We start from the raw sequence: 24,397 nt of genomic DNA, 5'->3' as shown, positions 1-24,397 counted from the left end.
GGTTGGAATGTTGTGCATTATCTTTTTGGGCATCAGAGAAAACGCGCGCTTTGATGCTTCCAAACAAGAAAATACACCCTGCACGAAGCCCGGCCCTTTATATCACAATGTTTGCTTATTGGCAAATTCTTTCATTTTATTAGATAAGTCGAATTTAGGTAAAGAGACTTAGGAATAATCGTCCTTGTTCCTCCTAAACAGCGCTATCTACAGGAGTATTTATATCCAGAAGAGATATCCCAGAACAATCTACTTAGAAGTATAAAAGAAAGATATAGAAATAATAAGAAAGAAAGATTCTTAAGCAATTTAGTAGAGCGTTCTATCCGAAGGAATAAGTTCCTATTATAGAAGTCTTTTAGGTAATACCTAGACTTCCAACACGTTTGATTTCCTTTCCCTGCAAGTTTTCCCAAATTCCGTTGAGCCACCTTTGTCAACCTCGCTAACTGTCCTATTTCATAGATGCGACAAAGAGTAACAATGCCCAACCAAGAGCAAGCGCTCAAAGCACCATCACGCTTCCCACATCTTCCAGCCACACCCACCAACACCCCCAAGTTCCAACCAACCCCGCCCCATCCCCATCCCCATCCCCATCAGATGACCCACAAACCACACGCTGACCCCATGCGCAGCAGTCAGTCAGCCATCGACTCATCGCGCAACACAGCACCCACCAACCACCAACGTAATCCTTCTATAAGCCTGAGCGTATTGTGTACACCACGACGTAAGCAACGCAGTCAGCCAGCACACTAAGTGTCTTACGCGCGACGGCATCGCTGCTATGCATACCCGGACGGAGGGCTGGCGGGGTCGGATCCATGTGTTGGTTTCCGGGGCCGCTTCCGGGCGGGCGGGCGTAAGCTGACGTGCTGCTGCGATGGGGCGGCGCGGAGATGTTCGCTGCTGGGATGCTGGGTTGTAGCCTTGTAGATGGGGATTAGAGCGATAACGGCGGAGCGGAGTTTGAGTGCCTTGTAAACCGTTAGCTGTTTGAACTGTGAGGAAAGGGGAAGCGACAAGAGAAAGCAGATTGATGATGAGTAGGTAGGGGAACAGGCGAGATAACGGAAAGCAAACAAGTAAACCACACCTCTCCCACAATCCCAACAGCCAGCACCTCTCCAGCCTCATTGCCACAGGTGACAGAAAGAAGCCCCTATGTCGCTCAGCACAAGCCCCAACCGCATACGACGACCAAACCCACGCACTACCGCCGCTCGTCACCAACGGAGCGCAAAGCAGACAGGCAGCACCAAGCCAACCCTCGCCAAGACGGGCTTTCCCTTCCTCCTGGCAGTAACCGAAGCCGCGAAAGTGTCAGTGTCAGTGTCTGCGCCGCCACGATGCTGGTTGAATCTTCCGTACTGACGCCGAGCGTGCATGCCGCCAAAAGTTCGATCCATGCTCGTGTGCGCGCATTGCCAGTGTTCTCTCTGTCTGGGGTCCGCGACGAAGGGCAAGGCTGTGTGTTCAAGGCCTTCCGGCCTTGGAGCTGCTGAGTGCGCTGCTCGCCGTCCACAAGCAAGCCCCTCTCCAGGTCCCAGGAGGTGCTCAAGCAGCTCAAGCAGCAGCGTTCGTATTCGTCGACGACGGATCAGCGGGCGAGAGTCTTGCTCTTTGAGCTGCTCCGACTCGATTGAGCTCTGGTCTTGGAGCTGGAGCTGGAGTTGGAGTTGGGGCTGGAGTTGGGGTTCAGTGTCCACCGTCCACCGTCCATGCTGAAGGATAGGAGTATGAGACCGTGGGCTCAGCCGGCGGGTTTATGGCGCTGTGCTGGCGCGAGAGGGACGCGTCCTATGGTCCTGATGATCGTAGTGCGTGTATTTAGGAGGACGCGTGCGTTGTTGTCGTTGTCGTTGTCATCGTAGGGCCGTCTGCGTCTGTGTCTGTGTCTGTTTCTGTGTCTGGCTTGGGCAGGTGCGGTGTGGAGGGAGGTGATGCTGTAAGTAGAAGGCCGAGTGGGTGGGCAATGACAAGGACGAGTTTGGCCCGGAAGTCTTATTTGCCAATTCTGCTGCACTGCTTGTACAAGTCGAGTAGAAGTGCTGCGACGAGCCGCGTGCGCAAACTCAGATGTTCTCCTGGAGAGTCTTTGACTTAAGACAAACTTACGAAGCCAAGCACCTCTCCGTCCCTTCAGAGTCCAGGTGCAGAAATGCAAAGTCACGCTCACACTCACACCTTCCGAGCCACTCAACTCATTTCTTGAAGTTTGAAATTGACATCGTCTGATATTCTCAGCGCTACGTAGCTACAAAGGCAAAGCCTCGGTCTGAACTTGGACAGACTGGCCGGCCAGAGTAGACTGAGCTGCCTTCTTGTTGGCGATAGTCTGCTCCCTCTTATCTACGTAGCTACAAAGGAAAAGCCTCGCTGCAAGTATGTATGTATGTAACCTTGTGCCAAAAGCCAAGAGCAGAGCAGAGCCAAAGGCTAGCCCACTGTTCACATGGCGCGACAAGACAAGGTAAAGCAAGGCAAAGTAAAGCAAGGCATGGCAAGGCATGGCAAGGCCAGATGCAGAGCCAGCCGCCAGCAAAGCAAAGCAAGGTATCAGTGAAAGTGAAAGCAGTCCAACCCATTTATCCACCCCAGCTCCGTCGCTGTGTAAACTGCAGACTTGTGATTCAAAAGCCATGAACCCAAAAGTCAAAAAGCCAAAAAGCCAGATATTAGGACCAGAAACCAAAAGAAAGAGAAGAGAAGAGAACAGAAAAGCAGCAAGCTGCAGAAACCCGTATGCACCCGTGGATGTGATCCAAGCTTTGAGGCTTTGAGCCAGAGCAAGCCAAACCGTCCGTCAAAGCACGGCAAACAAGGCGAGCAAAACGAGGGAATCGCAACGACGAGAATCGACGACTCTTGAAGGAGAGAAGAAAAAGAAGAGGAAGGCAGTCTGTCAAGAACCCACCCAGCTCGCAAGCCAGCCTAGGGGCCCATAACGTAATCGCCGATGTTCAAGCTCAGCATGACGGCGCCGAACATCTCACTGACTTCCTCCTTGCTGACAGCGCCCACCTGCAGCGCCGCCGCAGCCGCATGGTGCATGTGGTTGATGCTGTCTTGGAACTGGGCGCGCGTATGAGCGACCTGGCGCTCCGACTCGGTCTGAGGGGCAGAAGAGGCCTGCGTGGCGTAGGCGTGGTGGTTGTGGTAGTCCGGCACGCGCGCGTCGACAGCAGGGGCGTAACCAGGGGGACAGTGACCCTGGAGGGCTCCAGAAGAGGCGGTGTTGTTGGCGGCCTCGGCGGCCCTCTTCCTCTCTGCCTCCATCGCGTCGAGCCTGGCAATCGCGGAGCGGAGATGGCAGATGAGCCTCAGGGTGGCGGGGTCGTGGTTGTAGGCGTTGCTGGCGTCATTGATGTTGGCCGCAGACGTGGACGCGTGGTCAGCCATGGTAACGTCGGTACACTCGGCGGCAGCATCGGGCAAAGCCATGTTGGACGCCATGTCCGGGGTGCCAATCGTAACGCTGGAGGCGCGGGTAGCAGACGTTTCAGCGTCAGAGAAGACAGGAGACGTAGCCGTCGCAGTCGTGGCAGTCATCGGGGTTCCAGTCATCGGGGAGCCAGCCATCGGGGCGTCAGCCATGGGAGCAGTGGACGCGTTGTCAGTAACGCGAGCTTCCTGAGTCTCAGTGACTCCGAAAGCATCGGCGAAGAAGCTCGTGGTCTCCTCCATGTCGGCATCTTCATCATCGGCAGTGACGGTTTGAGACGTGCCGTCGTCAGCATCAGCGATGGACTCCTCGACATTCTCAGCAGTAGCATTGTCAACACTGGTAGCGGCCTCCTGGCCGCCGAGGCTAGGGTCCATAGCCGAATCATCGACGCCCGAGCCCAACCCAGAGTTGGAGCTCTGGACAACCACAGGAGAAGCTGCGCTCCCACCGCTGACGCTGGTGATCTGGAAGCTCGCGACAGTGGGGGTGCTAGCGGCACTGGCGGCGGTGCTCAGGAACCCCTGCATATCGCTGCTAGTCAGGGAAAGATCCGCATTGGGGCTCAGCAGGTCGTAGTTGAAGCCGAAGTTGTTGGCAGGGCTGAACACCTGCTGGTTGTCATTGGCATTGTACTGGGCGGCGGCAGTGTTGATCTGGAGCGGAGCGTTGACGTGGCTCGTAGCATTGACATGGTCCGCAGTGTTGACCTGGTGCGCGGCGTTGACATGGTTTTCGGCAGTGGGTAGACTCGAAGGGTTGGCCCGGCTGGCGGCGTTGACCTGGTTCATGCCATTGCCATTGTTGTTGGCAGCGGCAGCGAACTGGTTCATGGTGGAGAGCTGGTTCATACCAACACCATTGTTGTTGGCAGCAGCATTGAGCTGGTCGATAGCATGGAACTGACCCGAAAAGCTGGGCTGATTCATGATGGCGCGGCTATCGTTGATGGGGATGTTGGACTGGTTCATGGCATTGGACTGAGGCATGCCGACGCCATTGTTGTTAGCCGGGACATTGAACTGGTTCGTAGCAGTGAACTGGTTCGCAGCATTGTGCTGGTTAATATCGTGCTGGTTGACATTGAGCTGGTTGGCAACGGCAGACTGCTGCAAGCCAACACCGTTAGCGTTGAAGTTGCCATTACCGAGGCTGTAATCAGGCAAGCTCCGCTGGTTCGCAAGAGCAGCGCGGACGATGTTGGCTATGAAGTTGTGGTTGTTGAGAACACCGTGAAGCTGCTCCATGGTGATGCCATTGTTACCGACGTTGTTGGACTGGTTCATCGCGACGTTGTTGTTGTTGTTGTTGTTGTTGTTGTTGTTGTTGTTGCTCGGGGCGTTGATATGGTTAGGCGAGACGTTGTTGACGTTGTTGTTAGCGGCGGCGTTGAGCTGGTTCGTCAAGACAGTGTTGTTGACACCGGCGTTACCGTTGAGCTGGCTCATGTAAACGCCATTGCCATGGTTAGTGGTGTTGTTGTTAGCGTGAGTAACAGCAGCAGCAGCAGCAGCAGCAGCAGGGTTAAATCCAACATCGGCGGCACGGTTAACGAAAGCAGCCGAGTTACTGCCCGGCGAGCCGAAGGATAGAGTGGGAGAAGACATTGAACCGAAAGGCATGTTAGCAGGAAGAAGGTTGTGGTTGGATGGGACGACGTTGCTGGGCTTCGCGTAAAAGGGCGTGGGCGTGGCGTTGGTGCGAGGCGCAAGCGCGGGAGAGGCGGCGCGCTTCACGTCCTTGTTTTGATGACGCGTGGGGGTGGGGAGAGGCAAGCCGTGCTGGTACTCGCTTTAAGGGAACGTCAGAAATGTTATCTCGGAAAAAAACAAAAAGAAAGAAAGGAAGGCGAGGAAAATTGAGGCTCGGAGATAGTGGTTGAGCGGAGAGGGAAAAGGAAAGGAAGGATGGTTTTGAAATTGGAAAGTGGGCAGCGTGTTAAATGGCTTCGGGAAAAAGACGGGAAAAGGTAACCCAGGAAAACAAAGCGTACTAAGTGCCTTTGGCGCCCATGATGCCGTCGGCAACCTTGAGGCCGTTCGGAAAGTCTCTCGTGTGCTTGGACTTGACGTGCGCGCGCAGGTGTGAGCACTGGTTGAATTCCTTGCCGTCGTTGCAGTAGTTGCAGAAGCGCTCGCAGATGTTGATGACGAGTAAGACCTCCTCGGCCGCGGGCAACGGCCACGCGTGCACATGCGTCGGGTTACGGATGCAGCCCATGATTGCTGAGGCGGAGCGGGTGCCTGAGGTCTATGGCCATGATGCCGCATCAGTAGTATGGGCTCCATGGATTTCGAGGGACCAAGGCTTTTCATGATGCTCACACTGTGAAAGGGAGGGAGAAGGGCGGGACGGAGCGCGCGTATGTGTCTTCAAGAGAGTCTTGATGGACAGTGAAGAGCGAGCTGCAATGCGATTGAAGCGAAGCAGAGACTGCGGTACGTTCAGTATGGCGGTGGAGCGAAAATTTGCATAAGACAAGTACTGAAGTTGCAGTCCGGGGCGAAGTTGAAGAGAAGAGAAGACAATGGCGGCGGAGGGAGGTTTACATGCTCGCGAAGGAAGCGAGCCAGCCACTTGCCCAACCCCCGCTGACAAAGTTCCTATTGTTCTATTGTTACAATAGAAAGGAGGTGGGGGTGGTGGTGATTGAATAGGCTAGCTATTGTTCCGCTTTGGGGTGGCTGGGGGAAGGGAGTTAACAACTGTGAAGGTGAGGTCCTGACAGCGACTGGTGCGAAGAACCCGGATTTCTGGCCGAGAAACACCAATTGCGCGCCGCTAAGTCACGGTGTTCCAAGAGGTGCTTGGTATCGTGCTTTGCACAAGCCTCCAGTGCTGGCCTGTGAGGACTATATGCTTAGTTTTGAGTGTTGAGAGGTCCGTGGTGTTGAAAAGGGACCCGCGACGGTCTGACCAGAGCACCACCACCAAACACATGTTAAAATACAGAATATTTAACGAGTACGAGGCAAAGCCGGTTATAACCTCGAGAAGCCGATGGGAGTAAGCTCTAATATAATCGCTCGAGGGCAGCTGCACTTTGCGCTTTGCACTTTGCGCTTTGCACTTTGCGCTTTGCACTTCGGAGTTCACAACATGCTCCGCATACTGAACCATTACTACAACGCCACCACGAACACCTAAAAACTAGAGACAATACTGACCACCGGTTCGATTGAAGCCTGATTTTGCCTATTTACTAGAAGAAAAAGTAGTGTGCTTTCGCCGAAAGTTGCCCAAAAACCACCATTTGCGACCGGAGAGCCCTTCGCTACCCACGACCATTGCACCCCGAATTTATGTATCCACCCCGAATAGGGAAGCATGCATTTAAGCGAGCACCCAAAAACCTACTAAATGTTTACAATGCTCCCGCATTCACCCCCGCCCATCAACGCCCAGACAATCCTCACAGTCACAGTCCACCACCACCACCACCCTGCACCCTCGTCCCAACCACGTAGTTAAAATACCCAATCGGCCACGTATGCAGCTCCCGGCCGCCCCTAAACCGCCACCCCCACCTCTCCAGCGTCCCCACCTCCCCTACCTCCCTCCCCACCCCTGCAACCGCCTCCCTCTCTCCTCCCACCCCTTCCCCTGGCACGACCCCCGCCTCGCCCTCCCTCCCCGCCTCCACCAACCTCACCACCTCCCCAAAAGTCCTCGTCCGCAGCGCGCTCACCGCGCCATCAAAGCTCAGCACAGCCGGCAGCACCGGCAAGAGGTACGTAAACAGTAGCTGTAGCGGGTCATTCCAGAACCAGAACGGCGTCACCAGCAGCACGAGCCCAAAGTCCAGCGCCATCATGAGGAGGCTTAGCAGGCGGCGGTCCTGCAGCTCGAGGATGGCGAAGCCGTCGGCGGTGCCGAGCGTGCTGACGAGGGTGCGCCGCGCCAGGTCGTCCGGGAAATGGTGGAAGGCGAGGCAGTAGAGGCGGAAGACGCGGGTGCCGGACGTGTACTCGGGGTCGCTGGGGCTGTTGTTAGTTGTGCTGATGACAGCCGGCGGCGGGTCCGTCGCGTCAACGCTTTGCGGCACGAAGCTCAGGTGCGAGCTCTGCGCCGCTGCGGCCATCCAGGCATCAATGTGCGGGCTGATGTCCGTGAGGCGGAAGGGGATGGGCTGCTGCTTGCGCTGGGCGCGCTTTTGGTTGACGAGGCGCTCGATTACGGGGACGGGGCCTGCGGTGTGTGCGTGTTGGTTATCAGGCTTGCAAGGCCTTCTTTTTCTTGCGTGCGAAGAGAAGGAAAAGGGGCGGAAGAGGAGGATGGAGAAGAAGGAAAAGAAAAAGACATCACACCACGCACCTCCACCCCCCGAGCAAAAATCTACAACCGTGAGCCCCTCCCCATCTCCATCAGCATCAGCACCATCAATCTCATCCAACGCCCCCAAAATAACCTCCGCCGCCAACTCAGCCGGCGAAGCGCTCTGCAGTAGGGGCAAACGATGCGTCCACTCAGCCGTAAGCATCGCCTGGCAGCGGCGTCTCAAGAACGGGGGAAACCTGCACAATCAAAACACATTAGCACATCAGCACATCAACCACTACCTACCGACTACAGCATTCTGCCAGGCGGTATGTGCGTGAGAGGGAGGGAGCACACGCACAGCCACAGATCGCAAATCTCAAAAAGCCGCCACGGGCGGCGCGAGACGCAGGGGTTGCATGCGTCGATAGCGCGCAGGACGAGCGCGTTGAGCTTGGCCAGGAAGCTCGGCGACGATGGCGATGGCGACGACGACGCGGGCGAGGGCAACGACGGCTTGCCCACCGCCCGCCAAATCAGCGGCGTGCCCTCGTTTGCGCTCGTGAAGCTGTCGGCAGAGCTTTCGCGCTCCTCCGCCATGGCGGCGTGCGATGATAGGAATAGCTGCCCGTTCCTGTCTTGTTCCTGTCCTGTTTTGAACAGGTGGGGAGGCGATGCGATGCGATGCGGATCAGGCAGGCACACGAATACGAAGCGCGTGCGTGCGTGCGTGCGGGCGGGCGGGCGGGGGGCAAAGCACGAAGTTGCGGTCCGCCGCGATACATGACATCACCACACCCAACAACCTACTAGGTAGGTAGCGCGCGGCGCGCGGGCTGGCGTGGTCCCGATCCCGCACCTACCTACCTACCGCAACAAACACGGGCACCCTACTCTCGCTGAAACCGTATCGCCCTCTTATCTCGTATGCAACGACCACGTATCTTTCTCTCTCTCTCTCTTTATGCTTTCTACGTGCTGTCTGGCTGCTTGTACGGATTGCCTTACGGATTAAGCTTACCGTCTCGAGTTTGCGGGCACCAACACGACACGATCCCACATACCCCACCACTAGGTGCTCTCGGTGCTATGCGACACTAGTTCTGTGACAGCCTCACGGATATCTGGATGCGGCGCTAGCTTGGTGCTTGGTGCAGGGCCGTCCGCTAGCTAGTTGGCGGGCCTGGCGGCCGATTGATGCCGCTTTGCAGGACCCTTGATGTGGACGGATAGACAGATGGCAGATGGCAGTGTACGGTGGTCCCTGTCATCGTCTACAAGCACCACCTCCTCTCCATTTTCGCCAGCACAGCAAAGCGCGGTGGAATTTAGACCTGTCAATTTCTGTCGCGCAATAATATGGACATACTCAGGCCTATAGTAGATGCCCAATTGTCAATCAAACGGCAATCAAACCAAATCCTAATAAAGTACGGAGTATGCCAACTCGACCGCGAACAGCTCGTTGCAGCTACATTTAGAGCTGCGGGTAACTATGCCATCGACCCGAGCCGCGGACGTTTCAACGACCATAAATCCGGCCACATAACTAACAACAGCACGAACAGGTCCCTCCCCACCCGCCCCTCAGTCCCCAAGCTCATGGAACCGCCCATGCGCCGCCACCGCAAATGCCGGCATGACCGCGCCGCACAGCTCGCAGACTGCCGCGCCCTCGCGCGCGTCGCCGCCGCCGTCCGCGCTGCTGCCGTCATCATCTTCTTCCCAACGGCCAAAGGCGTTGCTGGCTTGCGAAGCGGTGAAGACGTCTTCCGAGCCGGCGCTGCCAGGGAGACACACGTCTGACGTAAGGTGAGTAAGAGAGCGTGGCCAGGCGTGCGCTTCTTCAGCAGCTGCATCACAGAGCGTCGTCGATGTTATGCTGTCTATGCCGACGTCGGAGGCCTCTTCGTCCTCTCGCGTTGCCTTGGCTTGCTCTTTGTGCGCCGTCTCTAACGCCCTGTCTCGGCTGTATGACGCACCGGCTCCCGCTCCCGTTCCTGCGTCTTCCCGCTCCAACCTCTTGAACATGCCGCCGATATCCTTACCCTCGGCCGCCGCACCGGCCATGTTCGTCACTGCAACATTGATGAGGCTGAGATTCCAACCGCGCTTATCGGGATGTAGGCGGCGGAACAGAGGGATCAGCGCTTCAGTCACAAGCCGTTGGGCCAGAGCGTCAACGTCCTCACTCTGATTGAAGGCGAACGAGGGCAGTGGCGCGGAGCGGGAGATGCGCTGCGGAGGGCGCGAGTGCTGGTTCGTGCTGGCTGCATCTGCGGGGAGGCGCGGACGAGTGGAGAGGCGGATGGTGCGAGGGTAGGCAAGCCATCTTCTTTTGTTTTTCTGGGCGGTTGAGGATTGGGCCGATTGGCCCTTTTCACCACTGCTGTTCTCGCTTTCCTCCTCGAGGAGGTCGAGGCGCATGCGTTTTAACAGACTCGTCGTCAGGGCGCGAAGCTCTTTAACCACGTCATTATAGCTGTCTAGCCGGATATAGCTGTCTTCAATGCTGATCTGGCTGGGCACGTCTTTGGCTTGTCCAACATCTTGATCGTCGAAGCCATGGATCAGATTCCAAACCTTCACGCCGATCCCGCGTGGCGATCCGGAGCCGCCGAGGAGCCTTTCGAGGGCCTCGGCGTTAGTGCCGGGATGCAAGCGAACGTCTCTTGCTCGAACAACCTGATTCATATCAGTCTGGCCCGGCACCGGGTCAAAGTCCGGTGGCGGCCGAAGCACGTGTTCTCGGAGCTTTTCCGCAATCTTGAAACCTATGCCGGGAATCTTGCCGATATCATGCGTGTCGATGAAGGCAATCGTGTTACATGCATCCTCATCGCCGGATCTCGCCGAGCACGGCGGCAGCAGCGTGGTCTGGCTGTTTGGCTTTTTGACGCTACCGACGAGCTTGGAAAGCAGCTTTGACGTCGAGACTCCTGCTGTGGCGGTGAAACCCTTGTGATGCTCAAGCTCACGACGAATATAGTGCGCCAAATTCGAAGCCAACAGGAGGCGGAGGCGCAGCGGGTCCTCACGTATGTCATGGCCGTTTGGACGCGAGTCTTCAGAGGCGGGCCAGGTGTTGCCGGCGAACACGGTCGCATCAAAGTCAAAGCCGCTCGTGGGGTCATCGCGCGAGAGGTGGAAGAAGCACTTGGTCAGGTCGTTGGGGTTTAGCAGCGAGACGTTGTAGTCGAGCTGGTCAGTGACATCCATCCACACCTACAAAGCAAAGCAGCAAAGAAGCCAGAGTGTAAGCCTGTGACGCAAGCGGGAAGCCTGGCAGAGGAGGCGACAGGCCTCATCATCATGGGGAGCTGCTGACCTCGTCAAAGCCGAGTCCTGTGGCCGTCAGCCTTGGCCGTTACGCGTCCCGTCATTTGACGTATGCTTACTCTCGACCTTGCGGTTCCATGAAAAATGTCGCAGGAAACGGTACAGGGCCTTGGAATAGTCGCGGAAGCGAGTCAGGTCTTCTCCGAGGACAATGACCTGAGAGGGGAATGCGTGAGCCGGGGTTGACGAGACATGGCGCGCACGCAACTCACCAGGTCGGGGCAGAGGCGCTTTGCTTCTTTGACCGGCTGGAGCTTGTGCAGGCCCTGGCGAAAGCATCAGCCGGAGAAGCTACCTAGTTGCTGCGCCGTGTCGGAGGGCCACGCACCCGTCTTCGGGCCTCGTAGTTGCAACTGCGGCGTTAAGTCAGCACAGGCTGCTGCTGCGGTTGCCGACGGGTCAGGCTCACGTGACGACGATCTGCTTCTCTGTGAGAGCCGGGGTCAGTTGGTCAGACGGAGAGGGGGAGAGAAGATGTGGGCACTTGCGCTGCACAGCCAACGGCAGGAAGCGCAGCTGGGGCTCGTCAGCCTCAAGACACGAGCAGTAGAAGGCGTCGTAATCCTGGTAAGTGTTAGTGGTAGCGATGATTTTTTGGGGCGGGCAGTGGGGACGCACAAAGTGCATCACGACGCGCGTGGCGGATAGAGCCCGCATTTGGGATTTTGGGAAGGAAGTGGAGAGAGTTGGTTGGGGTGGGCGGTGCGAGGGTGCTTTGGGTAGAGAGGGGCACGTTTGCGTTCCAAAAACGGGAGCCAATGGACACGGCGTGATCGCCGAGAGCGAGGCCCTATTAATAGAAATGCCCGTCCGGCTCGCCTTGCCCCAAGCGCCCATTAAACGCCGCGTCACAGCTATCTCCATTATTCATTATTGCCTCGAAGCCCGCCTTTCCTTCTGACTTTTTTTCTTTGCGATATCTACCCGGCCCTCGCCTTTTTTATCTATCTACTATTATAAGGGCCACCTACCCAGGAACCACCTCAGACAAAAACGTCACCACACCCCCCCTCCCCCCAGTCTCATGATCGCCCTTCTCCCTTCCAGCATGACCACTTCTCTGGCATTATTACCGGCGCCTACGCCGTCGTCCTCCTCCTCCCAGGCTGCCGCTGCGACCCGTCGGCCCAAGCTGTCGCTCAACACTGCCCAGGCCCAGATCCGCACCTTTGGCAAGGGCTCCAGTCTTCGTCTCGACACTCTAAGCGCCGTCTCGCCCACTGCGCGCAACACCTTCAGCAACGGCTATGAGCCAATCACAAACACCTTCTCTTCCTCTTCCTCGTCGTCGTCGTCGTCGTCATCCGAAACACCCACGTCGGCCTCGACCGTTAGCGCCATCTCGACCGTCTCGTCGTCGTCGTCTACCTGCGACAGCGGCCGCGTCCCGTACAAGCTGCCGCACAACGTGCAATCCATCCTGTCCAACAGCCCGCTGCCGCGCCTGCACCAGAAGCGCAGCAACATGGCCACTCCGTCGCGACCCATGTTCCCCGCCACCAAGCGCGTCAGCTTCCGCAACCCTTTAGCCGAGGAAATCAAGACGACCAAGTACACGCTCGCGCACTCGGACCTCGCTTCGTCATCGAGCACCATCTCCACCCTTGACCTGAACGACGACTCCACCTCGACCCCTGCCGGCTCGGGCGCCAGCCACATTGAAGACATCACGACCACCGCCACCGCCACAACCCTACCCGTGCTGCACTCGACGTCGCATTCGCTCGCACGCGCCACGACAACGAAGACGACGACCCCCAAGCGCACCACTCCTCAGCCACAGCCACAGCTGCGACGCGGCGAGAAGCGCGACTCGCCCTCGGACAGCAGCGAGTCAGACAGCGACTCGTGCCCGCAAACGCCAGTCGCGGGCCGGCGCAAGCGCAGACGCGAGTGGGTCTGGACGCTCGGCCCCGTGCCTGGCCAGAAGAGCGCCGCCGCCGGAGCTGCGTCATCAGAAACACCAGCGGCAGCCTTGTCGCCGACGTCGGACGTGAGCGACGAGGGCAGCGTTGCCAGCAGCAACGCGAGTAGCAGGGACCTCTGTGGCAGCGCGAGGTAACATTGCGCACCGACCGGCCTACGACTATCCTCCTCATGACTTCTTTGTTCGTCTTCGCGTAGAGCATAGAGGAAGAGCCGGGTGGTGGTGGAGGCGGCGACTGCATGTCTATTTTTGTCGGCCGTTTAGCGCTGCATGGGTGGTGGTGGCCACGAACCGGCATCGACACGGGCGCATGATGTTGCCCTCGGCCGCAGCACACGAGCCAACCAACCAACCAACAGAGGCGGTCTACACCTCACTCGTCACCAAATCACACTACCGACCAACCACTATTCACGATTTCATTTTGCATGCACACCCCTTTTTTTTGTCTTTTTTGCATCTAATCCGGAGTTTTGTTGTCGCCATTTTGCTTTGCTTTTTTTTTTTTTAGGGGCTCGGCGAAGCCCGTCCTTTGTTTTATTACTGTCTCCTTGTTCCCTTTCTCTGTTCCTATTTACGTATCCCGCGCACGTTTTCATATGATACCACGGCTCGCGTCCCCCTTCCCCCCCCCCAATAGAGCAGGAAATCGGCGCCGTTTGCAAACGGCAGCAGGAAAAGACAGCAACAGAAGGAGAAATCGGAGAGAAGAAGGGGACGCGAAGAGAGCCATCATTTCACACCATTTTTTTCCTTTTTCACCGCCGCGATCGCTGTCTCAAATTTCCTATTTGGCTTTTTTTAGTTTGGTTTTTTGATTTTTTCCCCCAAATCCGTCCGACGGCTTCGGCGCGCACGGCCCCCTTCCGTCTCGGCACAAAAGAGTACACGAGCAAGGCTGGGGGCGGGTACGTCGAGTGCTTGCGACGGTGGCGCAGAGGGTGGGTAGGCGGGGTTTTTGTTATGCGAGGGGCATCTGAACAACGACGTCGACGAGAAGACGACAGCGACGACGCCACGATGGTGTGCGCGGCGCAGTGGCGAACTACCTAGCTACTACGCCGCCACACGAGAAAGAGTATATATATACATATATAATGGGTATCTATATATACTATCTACCACGTACGCACTTGCCACGATGACAGTCTTGCTTGCCTGTGTCTATAGCCACTCCGTTCTTTTCCACAAAGCCTTTCCCATCCCATCTCGCATCTCACATCTCACATCCCCAGCACCCTCGCCTCAGTCAGTCAATCCCCTCCCCTCCACTCTCGAAATTAATCCAACCCAGCCCAAACCAACCAACGCAACCAACAGCCCCCGGCCCCCCGTTAGTTCGGCTCATCGATCCATCGGCGCCAGCGCACCCCCTCCCGCCCCCACGGACGGAGCCGGCGCCCGGCACCCGGTGCCGAGGCGGTGGGTGGGCTTGGGCTTGTACGTGCGTACGCACGACCGAGCGATGCTGCCGCTGATGGTTTGCAAGCATACCTACCTTGGGCACTCCCGCGTTTGGCGGCTGCTAGGTAGGTTGTGCGGGAATAAGGTCTGAGGCTGTGTGTAGTGTGTAGTGTGTAGTGTGTAGTGTGTAGTGTGCATGCATGATGATGTTATGCGTAAGTATGTACGATACCTATGGATGGATAGATAGGATAGGATAGCATAGCATAGGATAAATTCAAAGCAAATAGAGTAGGTGGTCGCGTAAACCTAACGTCTGGCCGGCCCTGTCCTACCCACCCACACCCACAGCCACACCTAGCGGGCGGTAGTCCGTCACACATGACGCTTCACGTACGCACACTCACGATCGTTCGGGCAGGTGGTGCCAGCCGCCAAGGCCCAAGTGCGGTTGATCTGTTCTGTTCCATTCTCTTTTCTTCTATTTTATTCCGCTTCGTGTCGTCTTTCCTTTTGAGCTGGTTAGCTGCCTACTGTGCCTACCTACCTACTAACCAACAAGCCTTGCCCTGCCCTGCCCCGGACCGGACAGGGCGGAAAGCACGGCCGCCCGCCCGCCCGATCGCTCGGGGTAATAATCCCTTGCTATGCTATGCTATGCTATGTCATGCCATGCCGTTGCTAGGCGGGCCCAACCAACCAACTAACCGACTGACTGACGGACTGACTGATCTACCAACGCGATCGACAACGGCCGTCTGCTCGCTCGGCATCGCCGACGGAGTGGCCGTGCGGGACTGCGGGTAGGCAGGAAGGATTTGGAGAGGAGGAGCGTTTGCGTGCTTATTTATGCGTTATGGAGAGTGTATCTAGGCGGGGTAGTGGATGTGGATATGGCTATTTTTTGTACTGTGCGGCTACGGCCGGTATGTATAGTACAGTAGGTAGGTAGGTAGGTACTAGGTAAGGACCTGGGTACCGTACATACATGCTGGTGGCTGCGAGCCGAGGTGCGTGAGGAAGAGAGGGGAAGGGAAGAAAGGAAGGAATAAGCGCGGTGCAGTGGGCTGGAGTTGGGTGCTTGCGTACTTGCGTGTATGCGCAACTGCTCGCTTGCTTAGCCTGGCAGTGGGTAGGTAAGGTATTCTGCAGCGCGCCATGCTCGTTTGCTTTACTTTGCTTTTCTTTGGTTAGCTGCACTTGCCTGCAGGCTCAGACTCAGGTACCAGGCCACCAGTGCATACACAGACCCAAACGTACATACACACGTACGTACCCAGTAGCCGGCTCGGCCGCACCAAGCAGTGCCAGTGACGGTGGCACACCCTAGGTGTCCTGCAGTCCCATTCGATTAGGCACAGCGGTGCTTACCCGCATATGTATGTACATCCAGCATAACCACCCACTACCACGTCCACCACCACACGTCGTACCGGCACTAAGTAGGTACGGTACGCCTACCTACCTAAGCTGGAGAGAAGTTGATAACTAATCGGACGGGCCCGGCCATCAGCCAGCCTTACGGCCCACATACACACATGCACACATACATGCACACACATCCTTGCGCGCTAACCCGCAATCCGCACGCCCGATCCGTCCTCCATAGGCGGATGACTGACGGCATAGTCAGCCAGCCATACAAGACGGACGGAGGACCGTTTTCCTGGTTTCCTGTCTAGGATAGAAGGCAAGGAAGCTAAGGTCAGGCACGTTCATTCGTTCGTACCTACCCAGGCAACAGGGAATAGGGAGTAGACTCCGTCTCCGTCTCCGTCTCGTGCCCAGCCTACTTGATGTCTCACCCTCACTCCATCGCCTCTGATATTATCGCGCGCGCGCGTGGACCGGATCCCGGCCGGCTACCTGGGTGGTTAGAGCCCGCCCGCATATATCTACACCCACAGACAGACAGTCTGCAAGGCTGGTAGGGCGCCGGGCAAGTGTGCCGTGCCGTGCCTGGGTAGTGGGTAGTGTAGTGGGTGGGTGTGGTGTCTCATGCCTGCCTTGGGCTCTGCCTTGCCACTGCTACTGCAACCCACCGCTGCCTCCCTCCCCTAGATACTTACCTACCAGCGCTAGGCGTAGGCGTAGGCGCTTGCAAGTGTGTGTGTGTGTGCCAGCCAGCCTCAGGGCCTCGATCGCGTACCTGACAGCGCCAGCACCGTACACACGGCACCGCAGCATCCAGCACCGCGAGCTCGCGCGCGCATACACATACCCACATGCACGCAATGCACAAGTGCAGTGCAGCGCAACGCGCCCACCAAACCTAGCACCGCATACCAGGCAAGCAAGCACAGCAGCAAACGCGCCCACCCACCCAGCCAACTGGCAGACGAGGAGGACGATACCCAGGTAGGTGCACAAGCGCACAAGCGCACACTACGCCATTGCCCCTGCTGTGCGCAGCCCGTCTTTCCGGCAACCAGCCGTGAGCCGACCAGCCAGCCAACCAGCCAACCAGCCAGCAAGCCAGCCAGCCAGCCAGTCGGCCGGTCGCGCAGCGCAATCTCGCACACGCGCGCGCGCGCGCGCCCAAAAGCCGCCCATCAGGAAGCCCGCCGGCGGCACGTAAGGTGTTTTCTGGCCCGGCGCCCGTCAGCCAGTGGCGACGACTACGGCGACGGCGGCAGCGGGCGAGACGCCGACGCCGACGCCAACGCCGTGCCTGGTGCCCGCTACCTAGGTAGGTACGGATTAGAGGGCGTGAAGTACGAGGCTACGACCTAGGGACGGGGTCGGGCGGGCTGACGGGCGCGCGCGGGGGTACACGCGGCTGGCTGGCTGGCTGCGACGTACCTACCTATGGACCTAGGGAGGAGGGACCTAGGCCACGGGCGGCGGCGGCGAGTACCGCGAGCACGCATGTACATACAGACTGTACGTACGTACGTACGAGTGTACATGTACGAAGGATGCCGATGGGGGCAAAAGCAATGCATATGTGTGCGTGTGTATGTGTGTAAGTATAGCTTAGACGCGGCGTTCGTAAATGCATTCAGTCATGTCATCTGTACGCGCAGCGCGGTGCTCTTTCGCGCGCGCGCGGAGATGAGAAGGAAATTACTGATTATGCGGCTGCGCGCGTGTAAGAATTGGTGGTGAGCGAGCGGGCGAGTGAGCGTGAGCATGCATGCAGCATGCCTGTGTATGGGTGTAAGCAAGCGTGAGTGTGGCGGGTAGGTAGGTACGCGAGGAGCGCTAGCTGGCTGGCTGGCAAGTTACGGATAAGTGAGCATGAATGGCAATGTTTGAGAGAGAAAAAAGAGCAAAAGAGCATGCGCGCGCCAGCGATAAAGCTATGCAGGAGTGAGCTGTCTGTGGCGGCGGAGGCCCTGCAGCAGTACGAGCTATGTTTTACATCGCATGGTTTCTTATTTCTGCTTGATGATCGAGATCGAGATTGACCTCGTGTTTTTGGGGGGAGAGAGAGGATGAAGAGAGAAAGACACGGAAAAGAAAAGAAAAGAAAAGAAAAGAAAAATCAAGATGCGCCATAAGCCAGCCATTGCGGCAGCACTTGCCTTACCGACACGAGCTCGCCTTCCATGGAGATATCCCATTCCTGTCCCACCCCGTCCCGTCCAGTTCCGTTTCATGTCCGAAAGAAGCCATCCACCGAATCGCCCATGTAGATACGCCCGAAAAGCCCCAGCGGCAAGTCCAGAAAAAGCCTGCAACCCCGTTTCATCCATGACGCACCCTGCGTGCTTCGCGCGCGCCTATTCGTTGGTCCCCACCCCACGCCCGCTGCAAGCTGCAGCCCTTTTTAAGCGCCCACACCCACAACCCCCGCCATCTGTTCCATCGCCTGATCCAGGCCCATCCATGCTTCGCCGATTTGCTCGATCGTGTCTTGCGCCTTGGGCACGCCAATCAGCACAACATCGCGTGGCACCACGACGTCCTCGACGCCGAAGTTGCCAAACGACACCAGGCGCTCCAGCTTGGGGCAGCTCTTGAAGATACCCGCAACAACCGTCGTATCCACCGCGTTGCAGAACGAAATATCAATCTTGCTGAGGTGCGGGTACTGCTTCTGGCCGTCGAAGACGTCGCAAAAGGCCGCGTGCGAGATGTGTCTGCAGGATGCAATGTTCAGCGTCTCCAGCTTCGGGCCGGAATGCTTCATGAGGACCTTGAAACCCTCGGATGCCAGACCATTGGGCTCCGCTGGACCATCGGGGTGCTGATTGTCTACGTCGCGAGTGCTGTTGACATCGATGAAACGCAGTGGCGGGTTGGCCCACTCAGTGAACAAGGCTACGAAGCCGGCATCGGTACAGAGGTCGTTGTCAGTGAAGCGGAGCTTGCGGAGATTGCGGCACTGATCATGAATAGCGGAGAGGACATCGTCGTTAGAATCGATCATTGTCTCGAGCGAGAGCGTCTCGAGGTTAGCACCTACGCAACCGATGAGGTTGACGACACGGTCGCTCTCTACTTCGGCATTGGTTTGTAGAGAGAGGTGGTGCAGGTTCTGGAGGCGTGATATGGAGTTGATGGCAGCAACAGTAATCTGACGACAACGCTTCAGCTTGAGGCGCCTTAGGTTGGGGCAGTGTTGAGCCATAGTCTCAACGCAGTCATCGTCGAACGAGGCGTCGAGCCACTGAAGCTTGAGCTCCTCTAACTTATCCGCCCGCTGAAGAAACAGCTGCTTCCACATGTCGTTCGAGACGAGATTGGAAGCGTACAGCTGCAGAGAACGGATGTTCTTCGCCTTCTCCAGCATGTATTTCATGTTCTCGTCCTTGTACTGACCGGCGTTCCTGAGGACCACCTTCTGGACGTGCGGGACCTCCATGAAAATCTGCGTGTAGTCATCCGTCTCTAAGTAAGCTGAATCATGAACTGCAAGACCGTCCAAGTCTGATCGCAGGAAGAGCTTGAGCGTCCGAGGATCAAGCACTCGCTTCTTGGAGAAGATTTCACCAAGTCTGTCAAGCACTTGCTCAGGGAGATCACCAAATTCGTCAACGTCGTTAGCGTGTGCCGCAACCTTTTCGATGCAGAGCTGCTGCAACGTCTTCGCTCCTTGTGGCTTGTAGGATGCATCCATGCGATCGCTCTCAATCTTGCGACGCCGCTTCGTCGCGGTTGCCTTCTTCGCCTTCTTCGACGGTCCAGCATCAGCCGCCAACTCCTTGCCACAAGGGGTGCAGAGCAGTCCACCATCCGGGCCGGTCTTGCTGTATGCGGTGACTGTGAAGCGCTTGTTACAAATCTCGCAGTTCTCCAGTTGTCCAGGTGGTGGCTGCTTCTTCTTGTAGATGTCCCGGGCCAGAAAATCGTCATACTCTGAATCGCTGTCGCTGTCGAAACCTTTGCCTATGGACTTACGCCTTTGGAATTCCTTGCTTTTCTTGATCTTGGCTAAAGCCTTCTTCTCCGCGAGAGTCGAGGTAGCCTTTCTCTTTTTCGAATCTGATGGACCCGCCTCAACCTCCGGCGCGTTGCGCCCACTGGGGGTCGAGCCGGATGTCGACGCCGACTCTTCTTGTGGTTGAGTGGCATCGGTGGCTTGCTGCTGGGCTGCTTGGGCACGGCGTTGCTCGTAGTCATCTCGGATCTGCTGGGCGGAAATATTGTTGGCCGCCAGGAAGTCCGTCAAAGCTGAGTTGGGCCCGCGAATGCGGTTTCCGCCCTGTCTTCTTGACGACCTAAAGAAGGTTAGCGATATTGAGTGGCGGGGAGCGGACGGGGCTTACATGACAGCGGTGGTGTCGTAGCTTTTTGGCAAAAGAAAGTGAGAGTGAGTTGACAAAGAGTGTGTCGCAGAAGAAAGCTTGAAGGTGCAGGCGGCGAGACGAGAAGCGGCGCCGCGACGCGCCACATCGCTAGCTCAATCACGAAGTCATGTGGCAAATCAAGTCTTGGTCCGTGCACTACCAACTACTGGGCCAATCACGCAATGGCAAATAAGATGCATCACATACACACTGTAGGATAGGTTCCGACTTGTCCCATTGATGTAGAGTTAGCTACCCATATGCTGCTCACTCTGCCTATCGTAGACCACTTGTTTCAATCTTTGATAAGTAAGCCTATGCACTAGCGAAGGAGATCCCTTTCAATTCCGCCCGTCCAGCTAGCAATCTGAATCAAAATGAAAAGCAATCGGCCGTTAGTAGAGTTGCAACCCGCAAGGTTAGAGGCAAAAGCCCTTGTGGTCTTCGTCGTCATCGTCTTCGTCGTCATCGTCGCTGTCAGTGTCAGAGTCATGGGTCACATCCCAAGCGTCCTCTTCCATGGCCGCCTGCTTGCCCTTGGGTTCCGGCTTCTATTATACGGTTAGTCGTTTTCATCAACGACAGACATAAGAACCACTCACGTAAGCCTTGACCTTTGCCCACCTGGAGCCTGTGGTTACAGTGCCGGTGGTCCTGGTCGAGTCGGCAACAGAAGCAGCGGAGGATTTGCCGCGGGGATGGCCGTACTGAAAAGGGTTGAATCCAGTGGAAGACGACGAAGCGCCCCAGGCCGAGCTCGGAGTGTTGGCACGGCCGCTGGCTTCACTAGCAGCGGGTGTGTTCTGGTTTATCGGAGTGTAGAATTCGCCCGTAGAGGATTCGTTGGCAGACGAAGAAAGACCGTCCAGATCGGGAACCAAGATGCCGGTGTTGGACGTTCCGTCAGTGGAAGTCGCGTACTGTATCTCTGTCAGTACCCTACAATGAGGTTTAGGATTGCGCCGTTTACCGATTTCGGCTTCAAGCTCGTGTACTCATCAGAGAACGAACTAGTGTTGTCGTTCCAGTTGTCATCATCATCTTCGTCGCCCGAAGACGAAGAGTTGGTGTCAACCTGGTTGTCATCTTCTACAGGCTGGGTGTCGAGCTGCTCCCTCATGCATTCATTGCATTTCTACAATAGTATGTCAGTTGGGTCTTCATGTATCATGGAGAGGAAAGAGAATATACCGCATGGTCTGGGTTCTTGCGCTGAGCCTTTGCGAAGTCCTCAAGGCCCTTCCAGGTCTTGCACATGTGACATTCAAGCTCCTGGACCTGCTGACCAGTGCACGCGCTGCAGGTAGCAGTGAGCCCGCCCTGGCTGTTGGTCTTGTTCCTACCCTGGTACTTGATCTTGTATCTGAGATCGTTGAGGCGCTTGTTGGCGAAGTTAGTCGGGTTCTTCCAGCGGTTACAACGGTCGCAGCGGATCCTAAATGAACAGAATGTTAGAGCGCCGTGATTAAGTGGGTGTTGAGCAGCCTTACTTGTCAGGAAGCTGAATGTTCTTCAGATCAGACGCACTGAAGTTGCTGTAGGAGTTGTACGAGTAACCACGAGCCATGATGGCGACCGCGTGTTCAGTCAACACAGTGGGGAGTTAGAGATGGAATATCTTGTCGGAAGAAGAAAAGTATGTAGCTTGAATTGAACGGGCCTCAAGCAGGACCCCAGACAGTGCAGCAGTGGGTGGTTGAAGTTTGCAAGTCGTGAGAGGAAAGTTTTTAAATGGGAGTGATGCCTGGAAGTTTTGGGGGAGAGGAGAGCCGTAACGGGCAGGTGCAATGAGGCAGTCGCGGCTCTCCGTGAGGCGGTGACCGTTTGTCACAGTTACTGTGAAGGTACCTACTGAAATGGCTGCCGGCTCGAAGGATAACCCATGTCGGTTTCGGTAGCTCACTCAATATCATACGCCTGTAAGCAAACGCGAAGAGAAATGGGCCATGAGCGGGTAGGCACACACCGCTCCTCTCCTCTGTCTGTCTGCGTTTGCTGGCGAGGTCGTCGGGAATTGTTGCCGCGACACTCGTTCCATATCATCCAGCAAAACATCATTATGCCTCAAAAAAAGGGCCAGGAAAGAGCCTCAAAGTCTGTTACAGTACAGTTTGATCCAATCATCATCTAACGTTGAATTTTGGTGATGATTCGTGCAGATAGCTTCACAAAACCTAACCGGGTACAGCGAGATACGCCTTTTCAATGGTCGCAAGATGCTGACCAGTCCACACGTCGTAACCAGACTTGTCTGCACATGATGGATTAGATGTGAGCTGATGAAAAGTGATGATGGTGACGATGATGAAGGAGGCTAGAGGTCTTTGCTGCAGCGATGTACAATGCGGGGCAGCACGGGCATCTAATCGGCAACGCCCTCCCCACAACCCGACGTCAACTCCTCCATCACACGACCAATAAAATCCCGTCTAACGCCGCACCACAGGCACCAGAAACCTCGGCCAGCCATCCCATTTGCGCCCCCGCAAGATGTGCGCCGGTCAAAGCCACGCTTGGCGTCACCCTAAACAGCTGTCGTGTGGGCGCCCCACCATTCTACCCCGCGATTAAGCACCGAGGATAAGGAAAATAGAGGCCGGTTGTGGAATGGATAGCCACTCTTCAGGGGCTTTCCAGTCCTTTTTATATTGTCCTATCGCCCTCCCAAATCGCTCTTCATCTTTCTTTCCATTCACCTGCCACCTTGCCGTCTTCCCGCCTCTAGCATCATGAGCTCCGTCGATCTTCCCCAGAAATACAAGGCTGTCATTTATGACAAGCCTGGCACCATCTCCACGAAAGTCGTGGAGTTGGACATGCCAGAGCCAGGCAATGGGGAGGTCCTCGTCAACCTGTAAGAGCGTGTTCTTTCAGTGTCGAGTGGCTTAATTTAACGCATTTACAGAACACACTCCGGCGTCTGCCATTCCGACTATGGAATCATGCTGAACAGGTACCGTCTCGCTCATATCAGGTTCTACGACAATGACAAGTTGCTTACCATCCCCGTCCCGCTAGTTGGGCCCAGCTTCCTTTCCCCACGATGGCTGGCCAAGTTGGCGGCCACGAAGGTAGAAAATCATCTACAAATCAGGCAAATCATGTGCTAACTTCATTGCAGGTGCTGGTAAGGTTGTTAAGATGGGCCCTGGGACCGACATGTCTACGGTAAAGGTTGGCGACAGAGTCGGTATTAAATGGGTCAGCGCCATCTGCGGCTCATGCTGTACGACACCACAACTTTCAGAAGTACAGAATTCACGAAACTGACTGCTTGCAATCCAGCTGCTTGCCTTGCTGGACACGACGGTGTGTGTTTCAATCAGAAAATCAGCGGGTACTACACACCCGGAACATTTCAGGTATGGCCTTTGATCACGGAGAAAGTTGCACTTCCAGACTGATATATCTACAGCAATATGTCCTTGCACCGGCAAACTACGTCAGCCCCGTAAGCGTTTCAACCATTCATATGCCTCTTCCAAAGTCTCACAACTGCTGCAGATCCCCGACGGCTTGGACAGCGCCGACGCCGCGCCAATGCTCTGCGCCGGAGTGACCAGCTACTCCGCGCTCCGCAAAAGCAACGCCAAAAGCGGCGAGTGGGTCGTGCTGCTTGGCGCAGGCGGTGGGCTTGGCCACATCGCAGCACAGATAGCGTCGCGCGGCATGGCCTTCCGCGTCATCGGAATCGACGCAGACTCAAAGAAGGATCTGGTCCTGGAGTCCGGCGCCGAGCACTTCATCCCTCTGTCAGCGGGCAACGCCATCCTGGACAAGGTCAAGGAGCTAACAGGCGGCCTGGGAGCCCATGCCGTCGTGGTGCTGACTGGTGCGAATGCGGCCTATGCACAGTCTATGGACTTGCTGCGGTTCGGTGGCACGATGGTGGTTGTTGGTATTCCGGAGGGCGAGCCAAAGGCGATTGCGGGCGCACTGCCACAGTACATGGTTGCGAAGTCGACGAAGATTGTCGGTGTTGCGGTGGGGGATAGGAAGGAGGCGATCGAGACGCTGGATCTTGCTGTGAGTATCAAGGATCTGCGGCATGGGACTGAGTACTGATTGGGTTTAGGCAAGAGGCCTTGTGAAGACGCATTATCGAACGGAGAAGATGGATAAGCTTACAGAGGTAAGTCTTCGTGTATGTTTGGAATTTGTGGACGCTAACAAACTTCTCCTCTGTCTAGGTCTTCAAAGAAATGAATGAAGGTAAGCTACAAGGACGCGTCGTGCTCGACCTGTCGTAGTAGATATATAGAATGACTATAACATTCTCTCCTGGTT

General features: G+C 56.4%; 7 protein-coding genes across 7 annotated transcripts; 3 read left to right on the top strand and 4 right to left on the bottom strand.

The window, feature by feature from the left end:
* Positions 1–6,866: 6,866 nt before the first annotated feature.
* On the bottom strand, positions 6,867–8,305 carry K452DRAFT_228869 (uncharacterized protein; the record flags this gene model as incomplete). Its single annotated transcript, XM_033536999.1, has 4 exons — positions 6,867–7,001; positions 7,059–7,636; positions 7,763–7,962; positions 8,067–8,305. 4 exons carry the CDS (start codon positions 8,303–8,305, stop codon positions 6,867–6,869), a joined length of 1,152 nt encoding a protein of 383 aa, XP_033397096.1.
* Positions 8,306–9,022: 717 nt separating this feature from the next.
* Positions 9,023–11,782, bottom strand: K452DRAFT_319009 (uncharacterized protein). The gene is made up of 7 exons (XM_033544208.1): positions 11,663–11,782; positions 11,454–11,608; positions 11,373–11,397; positions 11,257–11,310; positions 11,104–11,200; positions 11,034–11,050; positions 9,023–10,930 (listed from the first exon to the last, which is right to left on the bottom strand). The coding sequence occupies exons 1-7, from the start codon at positions 11,699–11,701 to the stop codon at positions 9,293–9,295; spliced, it is 2,025 nt and encodes a 674-aa protein (XP_033397095.1). The 5' UTR covers positions 11,702–11,782; the 3' UTR covers positions 9,023–9,292.
* Positions 11,783–11,930: 148 nt separating this feature from the next.
* Positions 11,931–13,427, top strand: K452DRAFT_288076 (uncharacterized protein). Its single transcript, XM_033540586.1, has one exon. It carries the CDS (start codon positions 12,093–12,095, stop codon positions 13,104–13,106), a length of 1,014 nt encoding a protein of 337 aa, XP_033397094.1. The 5' UTR covers positions 11,931–12,092; the 3' UTR covers positions 13,107–13,427.
* Positions 13,428–14,691: 1,264 nt separating this feature from the next.
* K452DRAFT_38640 (uncharacterized protein) lies at positions 14,692–15,237 on the top strand. The gene has a single exon (XM_033546598.1). The coding sequence runs from the start codon at positions 14,757–14,759 to the stop codon at positions 15,180–15,182; it is 426 nt and encodes a 141-aa protein (XP_033397093.1). The 5' UTR covers positions 14,692–14,756; the 3' UTR covers positions 15,183–15,237.
* Positions 15,238–18,147: 2,910 nt separating this feature from the next.
* On the bottom strand, positions 18,148–20,348 carry K452DRAFT_298759 (uncharacterized protein; the record flags this gene model as incomplete). The annotated part of the gene is made up of 3 exons (XM_033542150.1): positions 18,148–20,041; positions 20,090–20,222; positions 20,318–20,348. 3 exons carry the CDS (start codon positions 20,346–20,348, stop codon positions 18,148–18,150), a joined length of 2,058 nt encoding a protein of 685 aa, XP_033397092.1.
* Positions 20,349–20,529: 181 nt separating this feature from the next.
* On the bottom strand, positions 20,530–21,677 carry K452DRAFT_298758 (uncharacterized protein; the record flags this gene model as incomplete). Its single annotated transcript, XM_033542149.1, has 5 exons — positions 20,530–20,661; positions 20,713–21,030; positions 21,081–21,245; positions 21,302–21,545; positions 21,601–21,677. The coding sequence occupies 5 exons, from the start codon at positions 21,675–21,677 to the stop codon at positions 20,530–20,532; spliced, it is 936 nt and encodes a 311-aa protein (XP_033397091.1).
* Positions 21,678–22,839: 1,162 nt separating this feature from the next.
* K452DRAFT_272202 (uncharacterized protein) lies at positions 22,840–24,367 on the top strand (the record flags this gene model as incomplete). Its single annotated transcript, XM_033539078.1, has 9 exons — positions 22,840–22,964; positions 23,016–23,063; positions 23,129–23,181; positions 23,232–23,336; positions 23,396–23,472; positions 23,526–23,561; positions 23,615–24,136; positions 24,186–24,242; positions 24,301–24,367. 9 exons carry the CDS (start codon positions 22,840–22,842, stop codon positions 24,358–24,360), a joined length of 1,083 nt encoding a protein of 360 aa, XP_033397090.1. The 3' UTR covers positions 24,361–24,367.
* Positions 24,368–24,397: the final 30 nt, after the last annotated feature.

Source organism: Aplosporella prunicola (genome assembly GCF_010093885.1).
Source record: "Aplosporella prunicola CBS 121167 unplaced genomic scaffold K452scaffold_14, whole genome shotgun sequence".
In the NCBI taxonomy this organism is placed as follows: domain Eukaryota; kingdom Fungi; phylum Ascomycota; class Dothideomycetes; order Botryosphaeriales; family Aplosporellaceae; genus Aplosporella; species Aplosporella prunicola.
Note: the sequence above shows the minus strand (reverse complement) of the source record. Positions and strands in the feature narration are given on the sequence as shown.

Coding starts and splice junctions, on each gene's coding strand:
- K452DRAFT_319009 (XM_033544208.1), bottom strand. CDS start 11,701: ATGCGGGCTCTATCCGCCACGCGCGTCGTGATGCACTTT. Junction 11,609..11,662: donor CGCGCGTCGTGATGCACTTT/GTGCGTCCCCAC, acceptor AACACTTACCAG/GATTACGACGCCTTCTACTG. Junction 11,311..11,372: donor ACTACGAGGCCCGAAGACGG/GTGCGTGGCCCT, acceptor TGCTTTCGCCAG/GGCCTGCACAAGCTCCAGCC.
- K452DRAFT_288076 (XM_033540586.1), top strand. CDS start 12,093: ATGACCACTTCTCTGGCATTATTACCGGCGCCTACGCCGTCGTCCTCC.
- K452DRAFT_38640 (XM_033546598.1), top strand. CDS start 14,757: ATGACGCTTCACGTACGCACACTCACGATCGTTCGGGCAGGTGGTGCC.